The following is a 20,881-nucleotide window of genomic DNA, read 5'->3' as shown; positions in this document are numbered from 1 at the left end:
TAGTCCTCATTAACCTAAATAGTTAAAAACCTGAAACAATAAAAACAAGGAAAAATTCAATTAAAACGTAAGAAAAAATATAACAGTAATTTCTGTTACTACGATGAGAAGATTTTAAAATACATATTTTCATTTGATGTCTCTTTCTTTTGTAAAAGCGGTTAACATTCGGGAGGTGCACAACATTAAATGTGTACATATATATATGACAATTCATCACAGTTAAACTTTCATAAACCATAATGCAAAACATATGCTCACTCTCATGAATATAAAAGAAATGGTATGTTATTTTAATTAAATATTATAAGAGATACATACATACAAACAATGGAGCTACAATGGGAATTTTGGGGGCTTATTTTTTCATAAAAACGTCAATGCAATTTTATTTTTTAATCTTTTTCATGGGTGATTTTCATGAGTCCCCCATTGACTTTTAGGTCTACCCAATATATTTTTAGCTTATGGTGCATTTGGTCTCTTCAATTCTGAATTTATCCTGAACCAACCATGGTATTTTGTCCAAACTATGATTACCATAGTAAACATTTATAAACAACGGACATTGGGCATAAATGAACTCACCAGAATATTCAATTACATTGTTGATTTTAATGTATGAATAAATATCTAAATAAACAAAAAATTCAAGCATTGAACATAGGCACTATGACTGGCAGCACAAAGCCACTCATAGAAGCACGCTTTCATGACAACCCTATTTGAGTATGGCGTGCTTAGAACAGAGCAATCGGTTCATTCAGGAAGTGTATTTTCGAATAACAGCGTTTGTCCTCCTGATGTAGTTCTAATGGAGTGAAACACATGAGACAAGAATACTGTAAATGTGATGCATAGCTTTAACTCTATTGTCAATGCATGTTTCCTGAAACACAGACTCGATAAGTGAGTGAATGAATATGTAGAAACCATCATGCCATTCAGTTCATCAATAATCCTACAGCAAAAGACACAGATTTTGTCCTACAAGTACACATATTGTGTGCTATTTGCACCCTCTAGGCAATTGTTAAAGCTCTCTTCTGTGCTCTCTCTCACACACACACACAATATCACAGGGTGCAGGTTCCACATAAGAATACAATAGAAAATCAGACTCAAGACAGACCAGATGCATTATGCAGTCTCTCCCTCTGCATGGCCAGGGAAAATAGTATATTTGAGGTCTACATGTATTGAGATCGTTCCACTAACATAAATATCTAAGGGTAGTGTACACTGATCTCCCCAGGGTCTTCTGTCATCCTACAGGAGCACAAAGAGTGGGAGAATGGATCAGCAGGCCAGTCAGAAGTTACGACTGGTTAACCCCTGGACTCCAAAGACCTGTCAGTGAAAAGACAATGATCGGGAAATGTTAAAATACAGATAGTTCTACACAGAAAAACAAGTTCACAACTTCATACAGAACGTGTTTTTCCATTCCACGGTGCTACTTTTCCAGAATTTTTCTATGTAAAGGCGTTTGACGGTCATGTTTGACTGTTGCACTCGTGTCTTTTGCAGCATGACACGCCGTTCTAAAAATGTGGCACTCAAGTTCAAGTAAGTTCAACTTTTAAAGGAGTCATAACCTAGTATTACCTTGGATACCCACGCTCTATTATAGTCTTTCAGGCCCTTCTAAAAAAGAAAAGTGGAAAAAAAATAAACACAGAGCTCCTCTGACCCTTATTTCTGAAGGCATTATTGTCTCGCGAGATCTGATGCGATATTTGGGCTGTCGTGGACGGTCATTTTAATAATGCAAATGAGGGGCGCGTTGATTGGTGGCAGGAAGGAGGGGGGTTGACACCGCAGGTAACTTCAGCATATCATTCCAAAATGACATCATGGCGCAAGTTGTGAATGAACCCGACCTGGCCGCGACCTACGGGATTCAACCGTATATGCACGAGCCAGACTCTGAACCTGAGCTGGAAAGGGAAGATGTAGAGTCGATGGAAGGACGTCTACATCAAGATGTCTCTGAATGGTAAAGACAATCATTTTGACTGAGACATACATTATACCTTTTATTTAATGTAGATTACATTAACGGAGATGTAGTCTACTTTATTTTTATCAGCTTACAGTGGTTATTGAGATCAACGTTTGCTATCATGTGGTGTTTTTGCCTTGTTTCACGTTGTGGTTTTTTAGACATTCAAATTTGTGAACGATTCCGGCGTAAAATGATTAGCACAGACAACTAACGTTAAGCCAGTGGGAAGGGTTGTAGGAACCGCGTCATTAAAAATGAATTTAATCCACTGGTCCCTGACAGCTTGGTCCGTTCTTGGGAGAGAAAACACATTTAAGTTACATGTTGATTCTGGCAGTCAACAACAGAGCAACTCACGTGTGCACTACGTTTCTGCATCTTTCGCGACTGAATATGAGGAGGAGAGGGGCAGGGCGGGCTTCCTGCAGCATAGGTCTGCGGTGTCCATATATGGTATATCCTGCCCCGTCTTGACGTCAAGTCGGGGAAGAAATTAAAATCTCGTATTTGAGTGCGCGTGCACGTGGGCTGGTTTACGAACCCTGGGGTAAACAAACGCTTCGCTTTTAAATATCGGCTTCCCGGCCAGTGTATAATTGTTAGGCAATCATAACATACATTGATTCTCGTGGAAAAGTGAAAATTACAGGTCATGACTCCTTTAAAAGACAGAGACCTTGAGGTTTTTCCCCATTCCACTGCAAGAGTCTTGCGTATTTGCTTTGTTCTGTGTGAACCAGCACATATATAGGCTACTTGCACGTTCAATAGCATGTCCCGTGTTTCATTAAAAACATTTAAAAGTCTCTTAATAGGTTAATAAGATCATTTATTTGGCATCGTAAAACCCCTAGGGTCAGCCTGGATAAACTGGCTTTGGATTTTAAGCAAGGAGGACTGAGACTTCCCAATTTTAAGCAAGGAGGACTGAGACTTCCCAATTTTAAGATGTATTATTGGGCAGCCCAATCCAGGTACTTAGCTCAGATGTTTGCTAATACCCCCTTTCCCTCTTGGCTAAATATGGAGAAATCTGAGATAAAAGAAGAATGTCCAGCCAATATTTTATATACATGGGATGACAAACTGATCAAAACAAGACCTAATAATCCCACGATTATTCATTCAGTTCAGACTTGGTATAAACTGCGGTCTCTGCTGGGACAGGGTCATTTTATTTCCCCTACAACACCTTTATGGGGGAACAGATTGCTACCAATGTGTCATCAAAACAAAAAATGTAAGATATGGGCAGATAACGGAATTACACTGTTGAAGCATTGCTTTGATGGTGATGTTTTAATGTCGTTTGAACACTTAAAAAATAGATGTAATTGCAGATAACTAAAGAATTCTTTAAATTATGAGATTGTTTAAGAATCAAAGCAAAAACTTATCATAAGATAGCGGATTTGGCATTTATTGAGCAACTCTGTTATTCTGATAAACCACTATATAAAACAATCTCTAGAATATATGAGGCTCTGATCTCAAATCAGCCTTTAGATGACCCAGATAAATCCAGAAGGAGATGGGAGCATGATTTGGGGGTAAGAATAGATGGGGACCTGTGGGGTCAATTATGTAAAGATGGGGTCACCTCAACCTTGAATTCTAGGTATAGGTTAATTCAGTTTAATTTTTTACACCAGCTTTACTACACTCCATCTAGATTACATAAATGTAACAACAGTATTTCACCCCTTTGCTTCAGATGTGGTACAGAAGAAGGGACATTTTTGCATTCCACCTGGTTGTGTCCTAAAGTTAAGGTGTTTTGGGCGCAAGTATGTGATAGTTTATCACAGATTCATGGAAGTGATTTTCCAATGGATCCAGAGGTGTGTTTATTAGGCAATTTTACCAACTCTAACTCGGAACAGACAAGCTATTAAGCTTACTGAAATGTTAATAATAGCTAAAAATTGTATCGCTTTGAAATGGAAAGCAGACACTGATGTGCCTGTTGGAATGTGGTTGTCGGAGATTTGCAGCTGTGTACCCTCAGAGAAGATCACATATTCAATGAGAGGCAGGGGTGAATTATTTTATAAAATCAGGAAACCCTTTTTGAATTATATAAATATAGTACCACATGACTTGATTTGATAAAGTACATTTTCTTGTCTTAAATTGTATCTCCTTTTCTTTCATTTTTTTTTCTTTCATTTTTTGTTGTTGTTGTTGTGTGTTGTTGTTGCCTCTGTGTCTTGTCTGATGTTTGTTAATGTATTTGAAAAGGACATTGAAAAAAAGTTTGCACACTGAAAAAATCAGCTTTAAACTAATTTTATAAATAAATTCACAACCATTAAAAAGTCTGGGGTCAGCAATATATTTAGTTTGATGTAACAAAAGATTTCAATTTCAAATAAATGCTGTTCTTTTGAACTCTCTATTCATCAAAAAAAAATGATCAAAAAACTATTAAGCAGCACAACATTTTCAGCATTGATAATAATAAGAAATGTTACTTGAACACAAATATTAGAATGATTACTACAGGATCATTTAACACTGAAGAATGAAATATATTAATAAAATAAATTAATAAAACAACTTGGCCATCACATGAATAAATAACAATTTAAAATATATATAATAGGAGTTATTTAAAATTGTAATAATATTTCACAATATTACTGTTTTTACTGTAATATTTATCAAATAAATGCAGCCCTGGTGAGCATCAGAGACTTTTGAACAGTAGCATACAGTAGCTTAATAAAAATAAAATAAAAAAAATGTCTGATTACTAATCGGCTGAGAGAAGATGAGAAAAAGGAAAGAACCACAGGGGAAAAAAGGAAAGGAAAAGAAAGTGAGTCACACTCACGAGTAGCTTGTGTGTTGCTGGCGTCTCCTGGCACTTCTCATCTTCTCAAACCTGGCTTCCATCTCTTCTAGGACTTTAGGGGTGTAACGCACCACCAGCTTCACTGAACCCTGAGCTGCCTTTAGCAGCTCTACAGCTTTCTCGTGGTGTTCTCCCTCCACACTCTACACAATGATAAAGAAATAAAGGACATTTTGAAGTCTGCAAGCATGTTAACATGGTATTGTGGCAAACAACAGCTTTTGAAATAAAAAGCTATGGTCACATGCAAAAATATAGCTGCTAAATTATACATCTCAAACACACACTGTCCAACATACCACTCCATTAACAGAGAGCAGCTGATCTCCTCTCTTCAGACCACCCTGTCGGTCAGCAACACCTCCTGGGATGACCCTGGAGATGTAGATGGGAGAGTTTTGTTCTTTTCCCCCCATGATGTTGAACCCGAGCCCCTCGTCAGTTTTAGGGAGTTCAACCACTCTTGGGTGTGCATGGCCTTCACTGGCTGCGAACGCTGCTACTGTGGCCTGGGGGGGGGGGGGGGGGGGGGGGGGGGGGGGGGGGGGTTAAGTGTAAAAGATAAGTGTTTCCTTCAGTGTATGATGATCATTTTTGATTAACTTAGTGGCAGGTTTTTGGTAAAAAGTTACCTTGGCAGTGGCTTGTGCTCGGACCTCGGGCCCACCTATAATGTCCAACGTATCATAAAGCTGCTCGTAGACCTAAAAAAGGGCCAGTCATGACATTTCAACTATATTGTGAGAAAGTAACTTCATAATAATATTAACAAAACACTTTACAAACTGCTTTGCAGATCATTATTTAACGTACATTTAAATACCAGAAATTTCCTGAAACTTTGATATTTTCATGTGCATACATTATGGGATGCACACAGACTACGTTTAATCGTTTAATCATTTAATATTGATTGTTAATGACTTCATAAGGGGTAATCATGTACAATCAGCTGGTCACAATTGCAAAATAAACCCCAAACCTTTCTGCTTCACAACAGGATCTTGATCATCCATTGGGTGCTTATTCTGTGACAATGACCGTGTGACTGTTCATTCACTTGCTTATTACATGGCTGTTGATTACCAAATAAATAAATGGACATTAAATATTGATTTTTAGCTTTAATTATATTAATTATACAGCTACACTGTGATGCCATAGAATAACGATTTTTGGCTCCCCAAAGAACCTTTCAGTCAAAGGTTCAGTTAAAAGGAACCATTTTTTTCTTAGCTTGAAGAACATTATAATTAGCTGAAGAATCTTTTTTTTTTTTTTCAAACTATAAATAACCTTTTGTGGAATGGAAAGGTTCCATGAATGTTAAAGGTGCAGTAAGCGCTTTCTGAGAAGCGCTGTTGATCTTTGAAGTCACCAAAACGAACACAACCATACCCAAAATGATCACACCCCGTCACCCTATCTTGATAGCTCTGCCCCCAAATTCACAAACAATATGCAGCACAGGCAACTCCACCCTCATGAGTGTGTACGCCAGTTTCAACAGCATTTCTCAGAATGCTGCACTTACTGCACTTTTAAATGTTCTTCATATAACCATCGATGCCAATAAAGAACCTTTATTTTTGAGAGCTTGTGTAGGAAATCAGTTTCTTGGAACAATGTTCAATTACTGGTACACAATGTTAGTGTTCTTAGAAGAATATTTGACAATTTTCTAACAATCAGAATCAAGAGCCATGTAAGTTTTATCAGTTAATTCCAATGTAAAATTTGTGGAATAGAAGGCAAATTTTAGAGGGAGAAATCAACCAAATGCAGACATACAGATCAAAACCTTGTCTTCCTAAAGACATTTCTCTCTCAGCTACGCAAAGAGCTGGATATCAGAAAGACACGTGAAAACTGAATAAATCTGAAAAGGGTAAATATCGGTTTTATTGTTGTGAACAGACTGGACTCCTGGCATAGGAACCGATTACCGCAAGTCAAGGAGTGAGACATGGAGGCTGAAGTGAGATGCAGTCTCAAAGAGACAGGAAAGTGAGTCATTCAGGAGGAGGAACAGTGCAGCACAATACTTTCTATGAGAAACGACCATATACGTGTGGGGGTGGAAAAGGACAAAGTCCTGTGTTATGTGGTGACAATTTCTACATTTCAAACCTTCGTTTAAACCTAACTACTTATGTTCCATTAGTGTTCTGTGAAATCAGCACAAGATTAAAATGTAAAAATTTAGTAAATATTTCTCACTGTTTTTTAATGAAGGCAATTTGTTCCAACTGAAAGCAAGAGAATCCAAAAAACAGTTATTAATAGAAGCAAATTCACAGAGTCAAGCGTCCTCGTGTTTGAAGGAATGAAGTAGCCTTTACCTCTCTGATGGCAGCACAGAACTTGCTCTGTAGAACTCTCTGTAGAGCCTGAAGTTTGGGAGGAGGAAGCTCACCGCTTCTTTGAAGCCTGTCCAACAGTTCTATCACTCTGCAAACATCTGGAGAGAAATAATTTCAGAAATATACATAAACCTACTTGCTATTGCTAACTAAGTTAACCTTAAGAGTACTCCAATCTATGTTTCTTGGAGATGTTAGTGAAAATAAAATTCTGTCTATAGTAAATGCATTAAAAAACAAGACACCTACAGATACGGACGGGTTAGATATGATGATTGTGAAAAAAAAACATTGATTGTATTGTTAAACCTTTAAGTTACATATTTAATCTTTAATTTCAAACAGGGATCTTCCCTAATAGGATGAAGGTAGCAAAGGTGGTCCCACTATACAAAGACGGTGATAAGCATATGTTCACAAATTATAGACCAATTTCATTATTATCTCAATTTTCTAAAGTCCTTGAAAAGAGGAATTTATTGAAAAAAAAAAAAAAAACAGTTGTTAAACGAGAGCCAGTATGGCTTTCGTTCAGGTAGATCTACAGCTTCTGCGACCATGAATATAGTTGAGGATATAGTAAATGCAACGGACAACAAGAAACACAAAATAGGTGGGTTTATTGACTTAAAGAAAGCTTTTGATACAATTGATCATTTCAATCTTGTTATTAAAGTTACAGTTATATGGTGTGAGAGGAATAGTATTGGATTGGTTAAGTAGTTATTTGAACAAAAGACAACAGTATGTTCAGTATAATAATAACAAATCCAATAATATGCTAATTCAATGTGGTATACAACAAGGTTCAGTTTTAGGACCAAAACTATTTATACTTTACATTAATGACATTTGTGATGTATCTAAGTTATTGAATTTTGTTTTATTTGCAGATGACACAAACATCTATCTCTCAGGAAATGACTTATATGAATTGGTAATTAGTATGGAACAAGAAATGATTACAGAGAAGGAATGGTTTGACATTAATAGGTTGTCATTAAATCTAAAGAAAACAAAGTTTATGATTTTTGGTAATAGAAAAAAATATGAAAGTACTGTACTATCAATAGCAGGAACAAAAATAATGAAAGTTAGGGAATTAGGTTTTTGGGTGTGCTACTAGATGAAGGGTTGACTTGGAAACCACATATCTAACACATTCAGAAAAAGATATCTAAGAGTATTTTTGTAATAAATAAGGTAAAACATGTGTTAGATTATAAGGCATTGAGAACTTTGTATTGTGCATTGGTGTTGCCCTACATCAGGTGTGGGGAAACATACCAAAGCAACACAAAGTCACTCTTTCTATTACAAAAGAGAGTCATACAAATTATATTTAAAGCAGATTATAGAGAGCACACAAATGCCTTATTTTTTGGCTCTAAATTGTTAATTTAAAGAATTGGTCGAATTACGGACACTTATTGTTATGCTTAAAGGTGCATAGCGCAATATTCTGAGTTTTTGCAGAACTATGCCACCTCTGGCTGCAGTTTCGCTTGTGCATGCACTAGACAAAAGTTTTCTTTTTTTTTTACTTACGTGGAGTTTGCGTTGGTGTTTGAAATGAACTACAAGCAGGTCTCTTACAATCCATCTTCTACGGAGAATGCCGGCGAATACACAAACCTGCCAGACATAGCTATGTGAGCGTGCCGTGAACGCGCATGACGTCACGCCCAGTCTCAAATTCCGGCCCGAATCCCTCTTATTTATTTTACTTTACAGGATTATAGAGACAATCTCAGTGATCAGAGAAGGGCTCATTCAGCCCATCAGGCAATTGTTTAAGCATGTATGGGTTAGAAAAACGGGTATTTTTAACATGAAAAATTGCTTAATGCACCTTTAAAGCAAGAGATAGAGTATTGTCTATAAACCTTCAACACTTGTTTATCCTTATAGAAAATGAGGGAAGAAGAAAGGGACATTTTAGGTATCAAACTGCAAGGACAACAGCAAAACAAATGTGCACTTCAGTGGTGGGAGTGAAAGTTTGGAATTCTCTGCAAAATGAACTAAAGCAATGTACAAATATATTTCATTTTAAAAAAAAAATTAAAGAGAAAACAATGGATTTGTATGAACAATTATAGAAATTGATGATGATGATTATGATGGTTGTGATCATGGTTGCTTTTGTTTTGGAATCTGTTTCAGGTTGATGTTATGGTTTCTAGTTTGTTTAATTTGTTATCGTCATGCATTGACGGGGATTTGAAATGTCGAGTTTTTTGATATGTTTTTTTTTTTTTTTTTTTTTTTTTAGGGGGCAGGAAATATATGATATTCTTCATCCTACCTCCTTTTCATCATGGTTTTATAAATTATATATATGAGGATGATGAAGTAAGTTTTGTTGGAAATATCCATGAATGAAATAAATATAATCAATCAATCAATCAATCAATCAACCTGGTATTGAAAGCCAACTAATCATGGAAAGTTCTGATTATGAAACTATTAATCTGCTGATTTTTTTTTAAAGCACCATATTTGATAAATAATGATGCTTTAAACCCATCAGAGCTGAATGTTTTTCCACTGAGCAAAACTATTTTTATTCACTTGATATTTGCTCTTCTCCAATGTATAAATTAGTCTAAAAAAAAAAACTGATTTGTGCAAACTCATTAGATTTTTTTTTCATGTCCACTACAATGAATACCAGGACTAAAGCAACAAACCCCCTGTGGTGAAAATCAAGCTTTTAATGTTGTTTTATGTTTATGTGGTGTTTTAATATGCTTTAAGACAAACCATGAGCAAAGTAATAAGTAAACACTATTCCGGAGTATTTTCTCCGGTAAACTGCAGTGAACGTGGTTTGAAATCGCAGGTGTTTCTGACGTCACAGACTACCAGGGCTTTAGCATTTCATCATTCATTACTGTGCTGCGAAGCAGTGTATTATCCAGGGATATTTTTCTGTTGATATGTAAAATCGTGTACATTTAGCAATATAGCGTGAATTATGTATATTACGATGTTATGATGAACTCCTGTTCTCCACTGACGTTCTGAGTCGTTCGAAGCGTTTGTGAGGATGCTGATTTTTGAAGGCAGCTGCCTGACTCTGAGTCTGAGATGGTGAACGGGAACATGGTTTGTGTAACATTAGAAACAAATTATTAGCAGTTTGATAACGTAGTATTAACTACCATTGTGTCTGACGTCGTAAAGAGAGATACCGTTGTGCAGCGTTTACTTCAGTGAACTACATTCTTTTGATGAAAGGAAAAACAAGCACGAATCAACGGTGGAAGATGTAACGTTAACTTACTTAGCATAGAAAAGAGATGCACCCCGTATAATGAACACGGATGCCTATTACATCAGGGAAATTACTTTCTGCTATGTGCTTCCATATGCACATATGTGACATTACATTTACCTGTACATTAATCGGTTTAATTTACTGAATTTCTACCACATTGATTCGCTCACAATATGCCCCGCTTAAGTGGTCTCTAATTCTGCCTGATTAACAGACACAGGAACCGGTCAGTTCATTGGCTAAGCTAAATGCTATAGTCTAGTCTGTTGGGATATAATAAAGAGGACCAAGTAAACTACCTCTTTCCAAGCAGAGCGGCTCCGTCATCGCCGCCATGTCCACATCTTTCCCCGTATGATAATACGATGACATCATGAAGATCGTCTGCTGCAGTGGACACTGAAGCGTTTCACCAGAGGTAGTCAATTAGAAGATATCGTTTTGGATCAGAAGGAACGGATTTTCAATTGTAAGAATCAATCGTATTTGTTGCAGCTCCAGTGAAAGCGTAGCAGCTAGATGCCTGAGCTAATGTAGAGAGATGCGCGAAGAGTCTGTGCACTCGAGCAGCCGCGTACTGAATGACGCAATACTACACGTCAGAGCCAGAGGCGCAAGTTCAAACCCGCTTGTAAGACAGGGAATCAACTCAATTTGTCAATAAAAAAGTATTTATTCAAGAATGAAAGGCAGAACCAATACGACCAGAGATACAAGCAAAAAAGAAAAGAAAATTAAGAGCAATTTTCGTGAACCCATGGCAAACATTCCCATTTAAAAACACAATTTTGTAAATTTTTCCTGTATTTGTTCCTTCAGTAAAATTAGGGGCCACTGTACGATTTGCAAACGATCCACATATTGGACCAAAAATATATAAAACAAATGTACAAGACAATAAACCAAACAAAAAACACTGAAGATAAACTTGGGGGGGGGGGGGGGGGGGGGGGGGGGGGGTTTAATGTAAAAGTCACAATGTACAGACAGGTTTTAAACCATCAATTACCCATACCTTACTGAAACTACACCGTAAAAGACAGTACTTCAGTCAAGAGACCTCGTCCCATCAACACGGTCAATTGATACTTAGTTGGTGTTATAACAGGGAATTCAAATGCATCATAAGGCTAGTTATTAGGTGAAGTTTTATGCAAACCCCCAGATATAATTTAAAAAGGCCCAAAAAAAAAAAAAACTCAGTTCAGCTACATAATCTTTTTATTTAACAAAAACAAAAGTACGCTTCTTACCGGGGAGACACTAAGCTCTCTCAGTGATAGCTGTTGGTAGTACAGTATAATACTCACACACTGTGGACATAGTGCAAGCAAAGGAGGGTGTAGGCATTAAATAACGGTTGAGGATATTTGTGAATCAAATCAACATTACAACTGGATAACCTTGGATCATTCACACAACAGTGGCACTTTCAGTACTCATCACCCTGGCCCTCCATCCTGTACCCATTCTCATTGGAGGCATAGCCCTCTCCTGACTGCATGGAATCCTGATCCATCATCCTCATCCCATCCTGTGAACCTTCTTCCGATTGTGGCGGCACTGGCTCTTCACCCCCATCACCTCCGTTACCCAAACCCTCTTGATCTACTGAGGAGGATACATGTCTATCTTCCCTCCGCTCCCCACGGTCCCGATCACCCCGGTCCCGTTTGTGTTCACGATCTCTATCCCTATCTCGCCTTCTCTCCCGATCCCGATCTTTATCTCTATGGCTGCGCTTCCTATCCCGGTCTCTTTCCCGGTCTTTGTCTCGATCCCTCCCTCTCTCCTCTCCTTCAGGCCCTCCCTCCTCACCTCGTCCTGGTTCCCCTCGTCCTGGTTCACCTCGTCCCGATTCCCCTCTTCCTGGTTCACCTCTTCCTGATTCCCCTCGTCCTGATTCCCCTCTTCCTGGTTCACCTCGTCCTGATTCCCCTCTTCCTGATTCACCTCGTCCTGGTTCACCACGTCCTGGTTCACCACCCAAGGGTTCCTCCATACCCCTGTCTCCCCCTTCTGGAATCATTCCATCAACTAGCCCGCCCATCCCTTCCTCTCCTCCTTCTGCACCCTTGCCTCTTTCCCTATCTCTCTTTCTATCCCTGCTCCTGCTTCTCCTCTTGCGCTCTCTTTCTCTATCCCGGTCTCTACTCCTCTCTCGGCTGTCTCCGGCAGCACCTCTCTCTCTTTCTCTGTCTCGACGTCGGCTGCCACCCCCAGCCTCCTCCCCCGGAACCACAAGGGCCCTCTCACGCTCACGAGATCTGGTGCGTCTGCGTCTCTCTCGGGACCGAGAGCGGCGGCGCTCTCCACGCTCCCCACGCTCCTTGTCTCGGTCACGTTCGCGACTGCGTTCCCTGCGTTCGCCACGATCCCGATCACGGTCACTGCAGGATAATAGACAATAGAGGTAAGGACTGAAAGGTACCCATCTAAAAACACAATTATGCTTCACACAACTTACCTTCCAATTGGTCGGTCATCATAACGGGAGGTGTCATCTCTACCAGAGTGCTTGATGTTGACATCAGCTCCTCCTCGCCTTGTACCCCCAAGACCTCCACCTGGATAATAAAATGCATGTATATTGATGACGTGAAGTATTAATACTAGCTATCCCAACCATACCATCTTTACCAGGGGTGGGCAACTCTGGAAAGATTGACTGACATGCAGAGTGGTTTTAAGAACCCAACACTCCTGAACAAGCTAATCAAGGTCTCTTGGATTACTAGAAACATCCAGGCAAGTATTTTGAGGCAGGCTACAGGACATTGGCCCTCCAAGAACAGCATTGGACACCCCTGGCCTGGAAAAGAACACTTGATTAGGAAACAAACACTTACCAAGTCGTCTGGGGTGCCATCCTTTGACCGTTCGTCCTCTTTCAACATCAACAAGTACTCTACGTCCATCAATCTTTTTGCCATCTGCATGCTTGTAGGCAGCTAGTAGAGTTGATAGATGAGCAATAGAAAAGCGGAGATTGAGGAATGAAGAGAATAAGGAGTACAAAGAAAGAAAGAGGTGGAAAATGAGAAGAAAAGAATACACACAACAGTATTTCCTACAACATACCTTGAATTTGGGATGAACTCCATTAAAAACATTAAGCTATTTGAAGACACACGCTTACCTCTGAATGGATAAGACACCAGGAATGAGATAAACTGACAATGCTGCTATGAGCTCAAAAAATATATATATATAAAATGGCTCTCTTCTACATTAGTTTTAGTTAACTCGCATGGATAGACACACGCATTAACAAATATCACAAAAACATTGCCTGTATTTAAAAAAAAGCATTTAGTAATTACTGAAGTTCATGATTTGGATTATAGATTTAAGCAGATTTTCCAGACTGCATTCCTTAAAATAATTCCAAATTAATACACTAATAATTCCAAACTAATGCTTTTATAAGAAATAGCCTGTATGATATAAATTCATGATCCATATGCAACTTGAAGCAGTTAACGTAAAAACTAAACTGAATATTAGCCAGTTGCAGAATAATATACTAAATACCTTAAATTTAAGTGTAACGCATCACAGAATGTGAGAACATTGCAGTGGCATCTAAATTCTCAGTATTGAAGATAAAAAACTCCAGATACCACTTAAGATGGGTGCACACAGTACGATTTTTGATGTCGTACAATCTCACAGGCGATTTTTCTTCTCTCGGGAGAAATCGCTTGGAAATTTCTGATGCTCGTATTGTCACGGCTCGCATCGTGTGAGGAATTACGAGCAGAGCGCGCTACGAGCACCTCCGGACACCCTGATAATTGTTTTAAACACTCAACAATTGGGTGAGTCAGCCCAATTTTGCCTTATGTATAGGCTGTCCCCTATTGCCACAATACACAACCACAACACAGGCTAGATCTATCAATATTATAGCCCAGTGGATGCAACCATACAGGGCATACACTCAACATAAACCAGAATGTATTTGTGTTTGTCAAAGCAATGGCTGTGCTGTTCTTTGCTTTTCACCAAATCATTTGCAAATTCGTCTTTTTATTTTGGGTCTTTTTTCTATCTGAAGGTATAGCAGCAGAATGTTATAGAATCTCTGTGTTAAGCATGAAAGCTCATATGATTGCCACCGGCTCACAGTGCAGTACAGTCGTGCAATGTACCAGTTACTTTGCATGTTACAAGTTAACCTGATAATCGTGTCAATGGCGCACAACCTCCTGAGTGTCTGAACTCGTGCAGTGTAGTGTTTAGTTACACTAAAACATACGTTTTCTAAAAACTATGTAATATTCAGGCAAAATGCCATCTCTTTGGCATTCAGAAAGAAATATGAAGTTAGATTTAAGTGCTATGGTAGACCTTGAAACTGACAAATAAAATTTAAGGCAGTTTTAACAGTGCAAGATGGATCGCAAAAACAAAAGTATTGTATTTAACAGCTTGGACAACTAATCATCTCCAAATTAAGTGTGATTCACATTTAACTGCCCATTAATACCATTTTATTCTCATAAAATCTTGATAGAAAGCCACAAGAAGAAAAAAGGCACTTAGTGAACACATTTACACTACAAGCCAATCTTTCCATTTTCCAAAATCTCTCAAACATTCATTCACACTCATACAGAATTTCTATCAGCATTAAAGCACCATTTACGCTCATCACGGTAGACCAAAGGGGAGGGAAAAAAATGGGCAGATCTTTACTTCTAGCTTCTATACATTATAAATAATGGGCATGCTAGAGGTACAGCTTTTAAGAAAGTTACACAATTCCCACACACTTCAATATGGCCAATACCCTTAGGTCTTTTCCTTCTGCTGGTCTAAGATAAGTCTAAGCCCTTAAGTATTTAGTCATTATCTCAGTCTTACCACATTACCTGGAGATGCTATCTTACCATAACACCTGGCCAAGGATGAAGTCCTTGATGGAACACCCCACGGAAACGTAGCCTGGCGATTCCAGCAGCCTCGAATCAAAATGTCTTTCAGTACATTTGATACAATTTTTTTTTTTTTTTATCAAAACTGGACAACTTTGAACCAAGGAATTAGGGATCCAATCCATCAACAAGGGATACGATGAAATCCACGAAGCTATTCTGGTCTGCACTGTCGACGGCGTTCAGTTGAAACCCATCATGAGGGCCTTACCATCAAACCCTCAAGTTATTTCGCACACATCTGTCCTGACATCTCATCCAGAGGGCCTTACCAACAACCCTCAGACTACCATACCAAACTAGAGGGGCTTACCAAACACCCTCAGCGCACCTACCCAACAAGAGGGCCTTACCATCCACCCTCATTTAACAGTTAACAGAGGGCCTTACCACAACCCTCACCTACCTAACCAACAAGAGGGGCTTACCAACCACCCTTATATCCATAAAATCTCTCAGATCAGTTTTCCCCATTTAGTTTAAATTCTTTACGATTCTACAGGGCCTTGCAAGTCAATTTAAAAGGAAATATTTATATTTTTTAAAAACTTGAATTCAGATTGAGAAAAATGCGTATTAGGAAACTAAATTGTATAAACCCTTAACATGTGTTAAGAAAAGTTCATTTAATTCTTATAGGTTGTATCCATGTAATTTTTTCAGCCCATTAAGGGCTTTGTAAATAGTGGTAAATAGCCAGTTTGGACAAAAAAAGTCACAGGAAAGGTTATAGCTCCTCACTTAACCTAAATAGACATTTCTGAGGCCCATGGATCAAGTGTCTTACAGAGGAACACTGGGACTGAATTTAACCATTGATGCTCTACAAGGTGAATCCATGGCAATAAGAATCTTTAAATGTAATTAGGTTCCGTGCAGTTATTTAAATATCCAAAGTCCTTCGTTAACCTATTCTATTAAAGCCAACACCACCATTTGAGCAAATATAGTTCCTACACACACTACACTTTTTTTTAAATAAAAATGCATTACCAAATAAGTCTGTGCCATTATTTACATTATAAAACAGTTAAGGTCCTGGCTTATTTGATATAGTAACGCTTGGCAAGACCGTGAGGCACGTTCACATTGTCACTGCACAACACAAGAGCAGATCATTTTCTTCTAGTTGTTGCATAGCAACAGTGTTAAGGTGCATATCACATTAGCACAAAATTTTGCAGGTAAAAATATCCACTGTCAAATTGTTAATAGTGTAGCTAAGTGACTATCAAACCAAGCAGCAAATCTACGTGACCAACTTGAACCCTACGTGAAATCTGCATGGCTAAATCTACCCACCTGAAATGCAAACAAAACTACATCACATGGATTACTATTGAAATCACTGGATTTCCTCTGCAAAAATTCACTTAAACTAAATGTAACTGCACTTTTAAGGCAGGGATTACCCAACCTTGTGGAGAGATTAGGCATTTAACTATGTGTGCAAAAAAAGAAAGAATCATATTTTAATATCTAACAACGAGATCACCATCCACTTTAACAGCAATTGTGTGTTGTAACAAACAGGTTCTCTTTACAACAAAGTTCGGTTTCAAGTGTAACCAATACTGCACAGTCTAAATCTTGCAAGGTACAACTACATTAGTGGTACAATGGCTTTAATAGAAGAGATTAATGACAGGCTCGCACTCACTATAACTGGCCCAAGCCACAGTCAATAACTGGCAGCCCTATGTTTAGCCCTAAAATGGGGCAGATGAGAAGTGATTTGGTACACCTATCACCTATCAACTAAAATTAGATGAGGGGTGTAAAGAAATCTTACCCATCATACAAACCCATCATACCAACCATATACTGAGCTGTGGTAGTAGGGTGTAGATGTATCAAAACCATCATCATGATCTGCAAGCCAGCTCTGGCCAATAGCCATCAGAGATAGGCGGCTGCAGTAGCAATGAGAACAACACACAATTAATAGAAAGCATTGACTCGCTCCGCAACACTTCAATCATAAAGGCCCCTGTGTGAACTGGTATAAAAAGCCTTGATATTAACGGCTGTTTGTGCACCAGACATGAACAGGTGTGTAAGTATATGGGTCACCTTTTTTCACTACAGACAGCCTTAGCCTTTAGCTTACCATCACCGCTCCGTCCGGAAACACACTGCTATGTCACACTGCCTAAACATTACAGAGATGCCATAGAGTGGCAACATTCATCAGAATGTGTGTTGGGCTAACGCACAGCCACACTCCGCTCTTCACCCAAATGTGCTGCACCGTCACACTCACACAGATGCAACACACACACGGGGTAAAAAAACAGGAATATACTACGAACACAGGTATGATAGGGTTGACAAGCCATCATACAAGCACACACACACACAAAATGGAGTTTTATAACATGACAGTTACACATTCTTATGTTTTTACATTTTTGATTGGTAGGCTAATTTTAAATTTGTGGTGACGCCGGCAGAAAAGAACAAATCTAAATAGATGGACTATGACCAACATCATTTGTTGTTTCAAATAAAAATAGTTCATGAGAAGACAATGAATGCCTTTTTACATTGCAGAAAAAGATTGTGTAGTATTTCCAAGTCATTTAAGGAGTTTAAAGAAGAATTATATGTTTTGGTTACTCACAGTGCATGTCTCTCTCGTGTTCATATTCAATGAATGCATAGCCTCTTGGTTTTCCAGTTTTCTTGTTGAACACAATGTAAATCTAATAAAGGCATAAACATTAAATGAGCCTGTGGGAAAAAAAAAGAAGAAAAGTGGAGAAATGTACATATTCAACACAACTTACCCGTTTGATAGGACCATAGACTTCAAACTCACGCCGTAGTTTGGACTCTGTGGTGTCATAATTCTGTATGAATAGAACACATAAGATTAGCATTTTTAGGACAAGATCTCAAAATATTTGTATTCTTGTGTACAAGCCAATATATAAAACAAAATCACTCACAATTCGAGCAACAAACAAGGTCTTAAAAGCATCTCCTTGAGCATTAGTATCATTATGTGGGTCCCCTGTGGAGATACAAGAAACAAATGATAAGGTTTATAATAGTGTGTTTCAGCGTTTCACTTAAGTTCAGATACTTACATAGCTTCAGTTCTGTTTCCACCACAACTTGCCTCCTTTCCATCTTCTCTCTTCTCTGGAATTTAAATAACAATGGACAACATTACATACAAATATTAACTTATAGATATAAACACACACACACATATATATTAGGGGTGTAACGATACACCAATGACACGGTTCGGTTCATATCAGAGTTCGGTTCGGTTGTTTGCTGTGGGGGCAAGGTTCCTGGCAGGGCACCAGCAAGAATAAAGAACACTATTCACTTTTAACTTAAAAACAACAATAATTTAACTCATTAACTAATTTTACTGTATTATTTATTCATATTTGTTAATCTTAGTTAATAAAAATACAGCTGTTCTTTCATTGTTTGTTCATGTTACTTCACAGTGCATTAGGCTAACTAATGTTAACAACTTTTGATTTCAATAAGGCTACTAGTAAATGGTGAAATTAACATTAACAAAGATTAATAAATGCTATAGAAATGCAGTTTATTAATAGTTAATGTTAACTAATGTAGTTAACTAGAGTTTAATAAATTGAACTTTATTGTAAAGTATTCCCGATTTGTTACACCCCGATTTAGACGTCTGGTGAGTTCAGTGTTGGCTAGATCAGTTGTTATAACTATTCATTAAATGGAATCGGTTCAAAGGAGTCATTGGTGCGGTAATCGAAGGTGTCAGGACGTGTATGCGTTTATCCCGGCAGTTTAGGACATAGCACAAGATTTGTCTCAACACAGAAAACATTTCATCACTGGATAGGTTTTTGGGTTTATTGAAAGTTTGGTTTGTGTCAGCTGAATGTGCGGAACACTTTTCAGAGAAGATAAGGCCATTTTTTTTTGGCAAAATTCATTCACACCCAGCGGTAAAAAAATCTCCCAATGCTCCACGTGAAACTTTGGTCTTTCCACCTTTTGCCATCAATTGAATTCTCAATTCTCACATCAGTGAAATTCCCACAGAAACTAAAAAATTAAGACTTCCTCACCTTCCTCTCCAACCTCTCATCACGCGTCTCTGCTCTTGTCGGTGGCGGAGCATCTCTGGGATCCTAACAAAAATAACATTACACATATATATGTTAAAAAAATAATCTTAAGTAATTTGCATCAAGCATACAAGAATGGTCTGATTAGAACACATAAATCTATTAAAATATTTTATATAATATAGCATTGCAAAAAGCACCTCAAAATGCCGGATAAAAGGAGCAATTCCGCAGTAGGGCTGGTTGTGGTGTTTCTCGTGGGGAAGTTTCTCGAGTTGAGTCAGGAAAGGTATCGGGTCCCGCGGGGCAAACAATGCCAGCAGGTTCGGCGGAAGAAACTGAGTCATTGTTCACCTAGAAAAGAGAAATGAAAAACGATTAAATTAAAATTCAGATAAACAAAATAAACAAAAACCCTTAACAGAAGCCCTGCATACTTTATCTAAGCAGTTACGGCGGGTAAATGATTGAGAAGTTCGAGATTTCAGCTACTAAAGGTTCGGTCGAAAAACACAGCACGGACAAATTAGACGTTGATAAACTTTAACTGAAAATGTGGCGTCAGTATCTTACAGTATCTGTATCAATAAGGAGAAACCCCCTAAACGAGGTTCTAAAAGTTAGCAGCTAGCAGTACCAGCTAGCTCGGCTAGCTTCTGGCAAACAAACATCCCTATATTTGCTTTACACAAATGCTTGAATTATCAGCTTGTTCATTATCAGATATGAAATATACAAATAATCAAAATGGTACGAATCACACAAGTAATGGTAGTGCTCGTTCTGCACGCGTGTAAAGCAAAGCTCAATCCTGTTTAGGGTCAACAGCTCTGTATTAATTCAAGTCTACTGATCAGTTCAGAGATCGCCAACATTTCCACGGGCGGCCTCCAATAACGAATTACCTCAACTTCTCATTCGGTTCCGACGAAACCTCCAATTTTAGCCCAATAACCTCGGCGTGTTTCTGTGGGGAATCTTCGAGCATGAATTTCTTAAAACCCTTTAGTATTTTTCTGTATTTCGGGCCACACAATACCCAACGTGTTCTCTCACCAAGCTGAACAAGTCGTTCCTTTCTTAAAATGGCGCGAGGCCGTAAACCACTGTGGTATTTTACGACGCCTTTGCCCGTCTACTGGTACTTTACGACAGGGGTGTGGTTAAGTGTTGCAAAATAAATGCTCTGACCAGATTCACAAACCCTATGGATTCAAAGGCGTCTTTTCTAGATTCCAATGTCTTGCTTTTAAATACAGATTTTGAGATATTCGTTAAAGCCTTATGTATGCATAAATCTATGCATGAAAAAGCCCTTAAGTGGTGCAATCTAATGGATGTGTATTATGTA

The 20,881-nt window shown here is 38.3% G+C and overlaps 2 protein-coding genes across 2 annotated transcripts; both read right to left on the bottom strand.

Annotated features, from left to right (window-relative positions):
• Positions 1–273: 273 nt before the first annotated feature.
• Positions 274–11,157, bottom strand: lin7b (lin-7 homolog B (C. elegans)). Its single transcript, XM_079605792.1, has 6 exons — positions 10,811–11,157; positions 7,208–7,326; positions 5,498–5,569; positions 5,165–5,374; positions 4,845–5,008; positions 274–1,350 (listed from the first exon to the last, which is right to left on the bottom strand). Exons 1-6 carry the CDS (start codon positions 10,884–10,886, stop codon positions 1,329–1,331), a joined length of 663 nt encoding a protein of 220 aa, XP_079461918.1. The 5' UTR covers positions 10,887–11,157; the 3' UTR covers positions 274–1,328.
• Positions 11,158–11,172: 15 nt separating this feature from the next.
• Positions 11,173–20,643, bottom strand: snrnp70 (small nuclear ribonucleoprotein 70 (U1)). Its single transcript, XM_079605512.1, has 10 exons — positions 20,436–20,643; positions 19,731–19,884; positions 19,531–19,593; positions 18,544–18,598; positions 18,403–18,467; positions 18,241–18,303; positions 18,075–18,156; positions 13,361–13,462; positions 12,979–13,078; positions 11,173–12,901 (listed from the first exon to the last, which is right to left on the bottom strand). Exons 2-10 carry the CDS (start codon positions 19,875–19,877, stop codon positions 11,944–11,946), a joined length of 1,635 nt encoding a protein of 544 aa, XP_079461638.1. The 5' UTR covers positions 19,878–19,884; positions 20,436–20,643; the 3' UTR covers positions 11,173–11,943.
• Positions 20,644–20,881: the final 238 nt, after the last annotated feature.

This window comes from Phoxinus phoxinus (assembly GCF_949152265.1).
Source record: "Phoxinus phoxinus genome assembly, chromosome: 1".
Classification (NCBI taxonomy): domain Eukaryota; kingdom Metazoa; phylum Chordata; class Actinopteri; order Cypriniformes; family Leuciscidae; genus Phoxinus; species Phoxinus phoxinus.
This window is presented reverse-complemented; position numbering and strand designations above follow the sequence as displayed.

Excerpts from the sequence above, each read along its gene's own strand:
- lin7b (XM_079605792.1), bottom strand. The coding sequence starts at position 10,886 with ATGATGTCATCGTATTATCATACGGGGAAAGATGTGGACATGGCGGCG. Across the intron at positions 5,009-5,164 it reads TGCTCTCTGTTAATGGAGTG|AGTGTGGAGGGAGAACACCA; the intron begins GTATGTTGGACA and ends ATCATTGTGTAG. Across the intron at positions 1,351-4,844 it reads CAGCAACACACAAGCTACTC|GTCTTTGGAGTCCAGGGGTT; the intron begins GTGAGTGTGACT and ends TTTCACTGACAG.
- snrnp70 (XM_079605512.1), bottom strand. The coding sequence starts at position 19,877 with ATGACTCAGTTTCTTCCGCCGAACCTGCTGGCATTGTTTGCCCCGCGG. Across the intron at positions 18,468-18,543 it reads GGAAACAGAACTGAAGCTAT|GGGACCCACATAATGATACT; the intron begins GTAAGTATCTGA and ends GTATCTCCACAG. Across the intron at positions 13,079-13,360 it reads ATGGCACCCCAGACGACTTG|GTGGAGGTCTTGGGGGTACA; the intron begins GTAAGTGTTTGT and ends TTTATTATCCAG.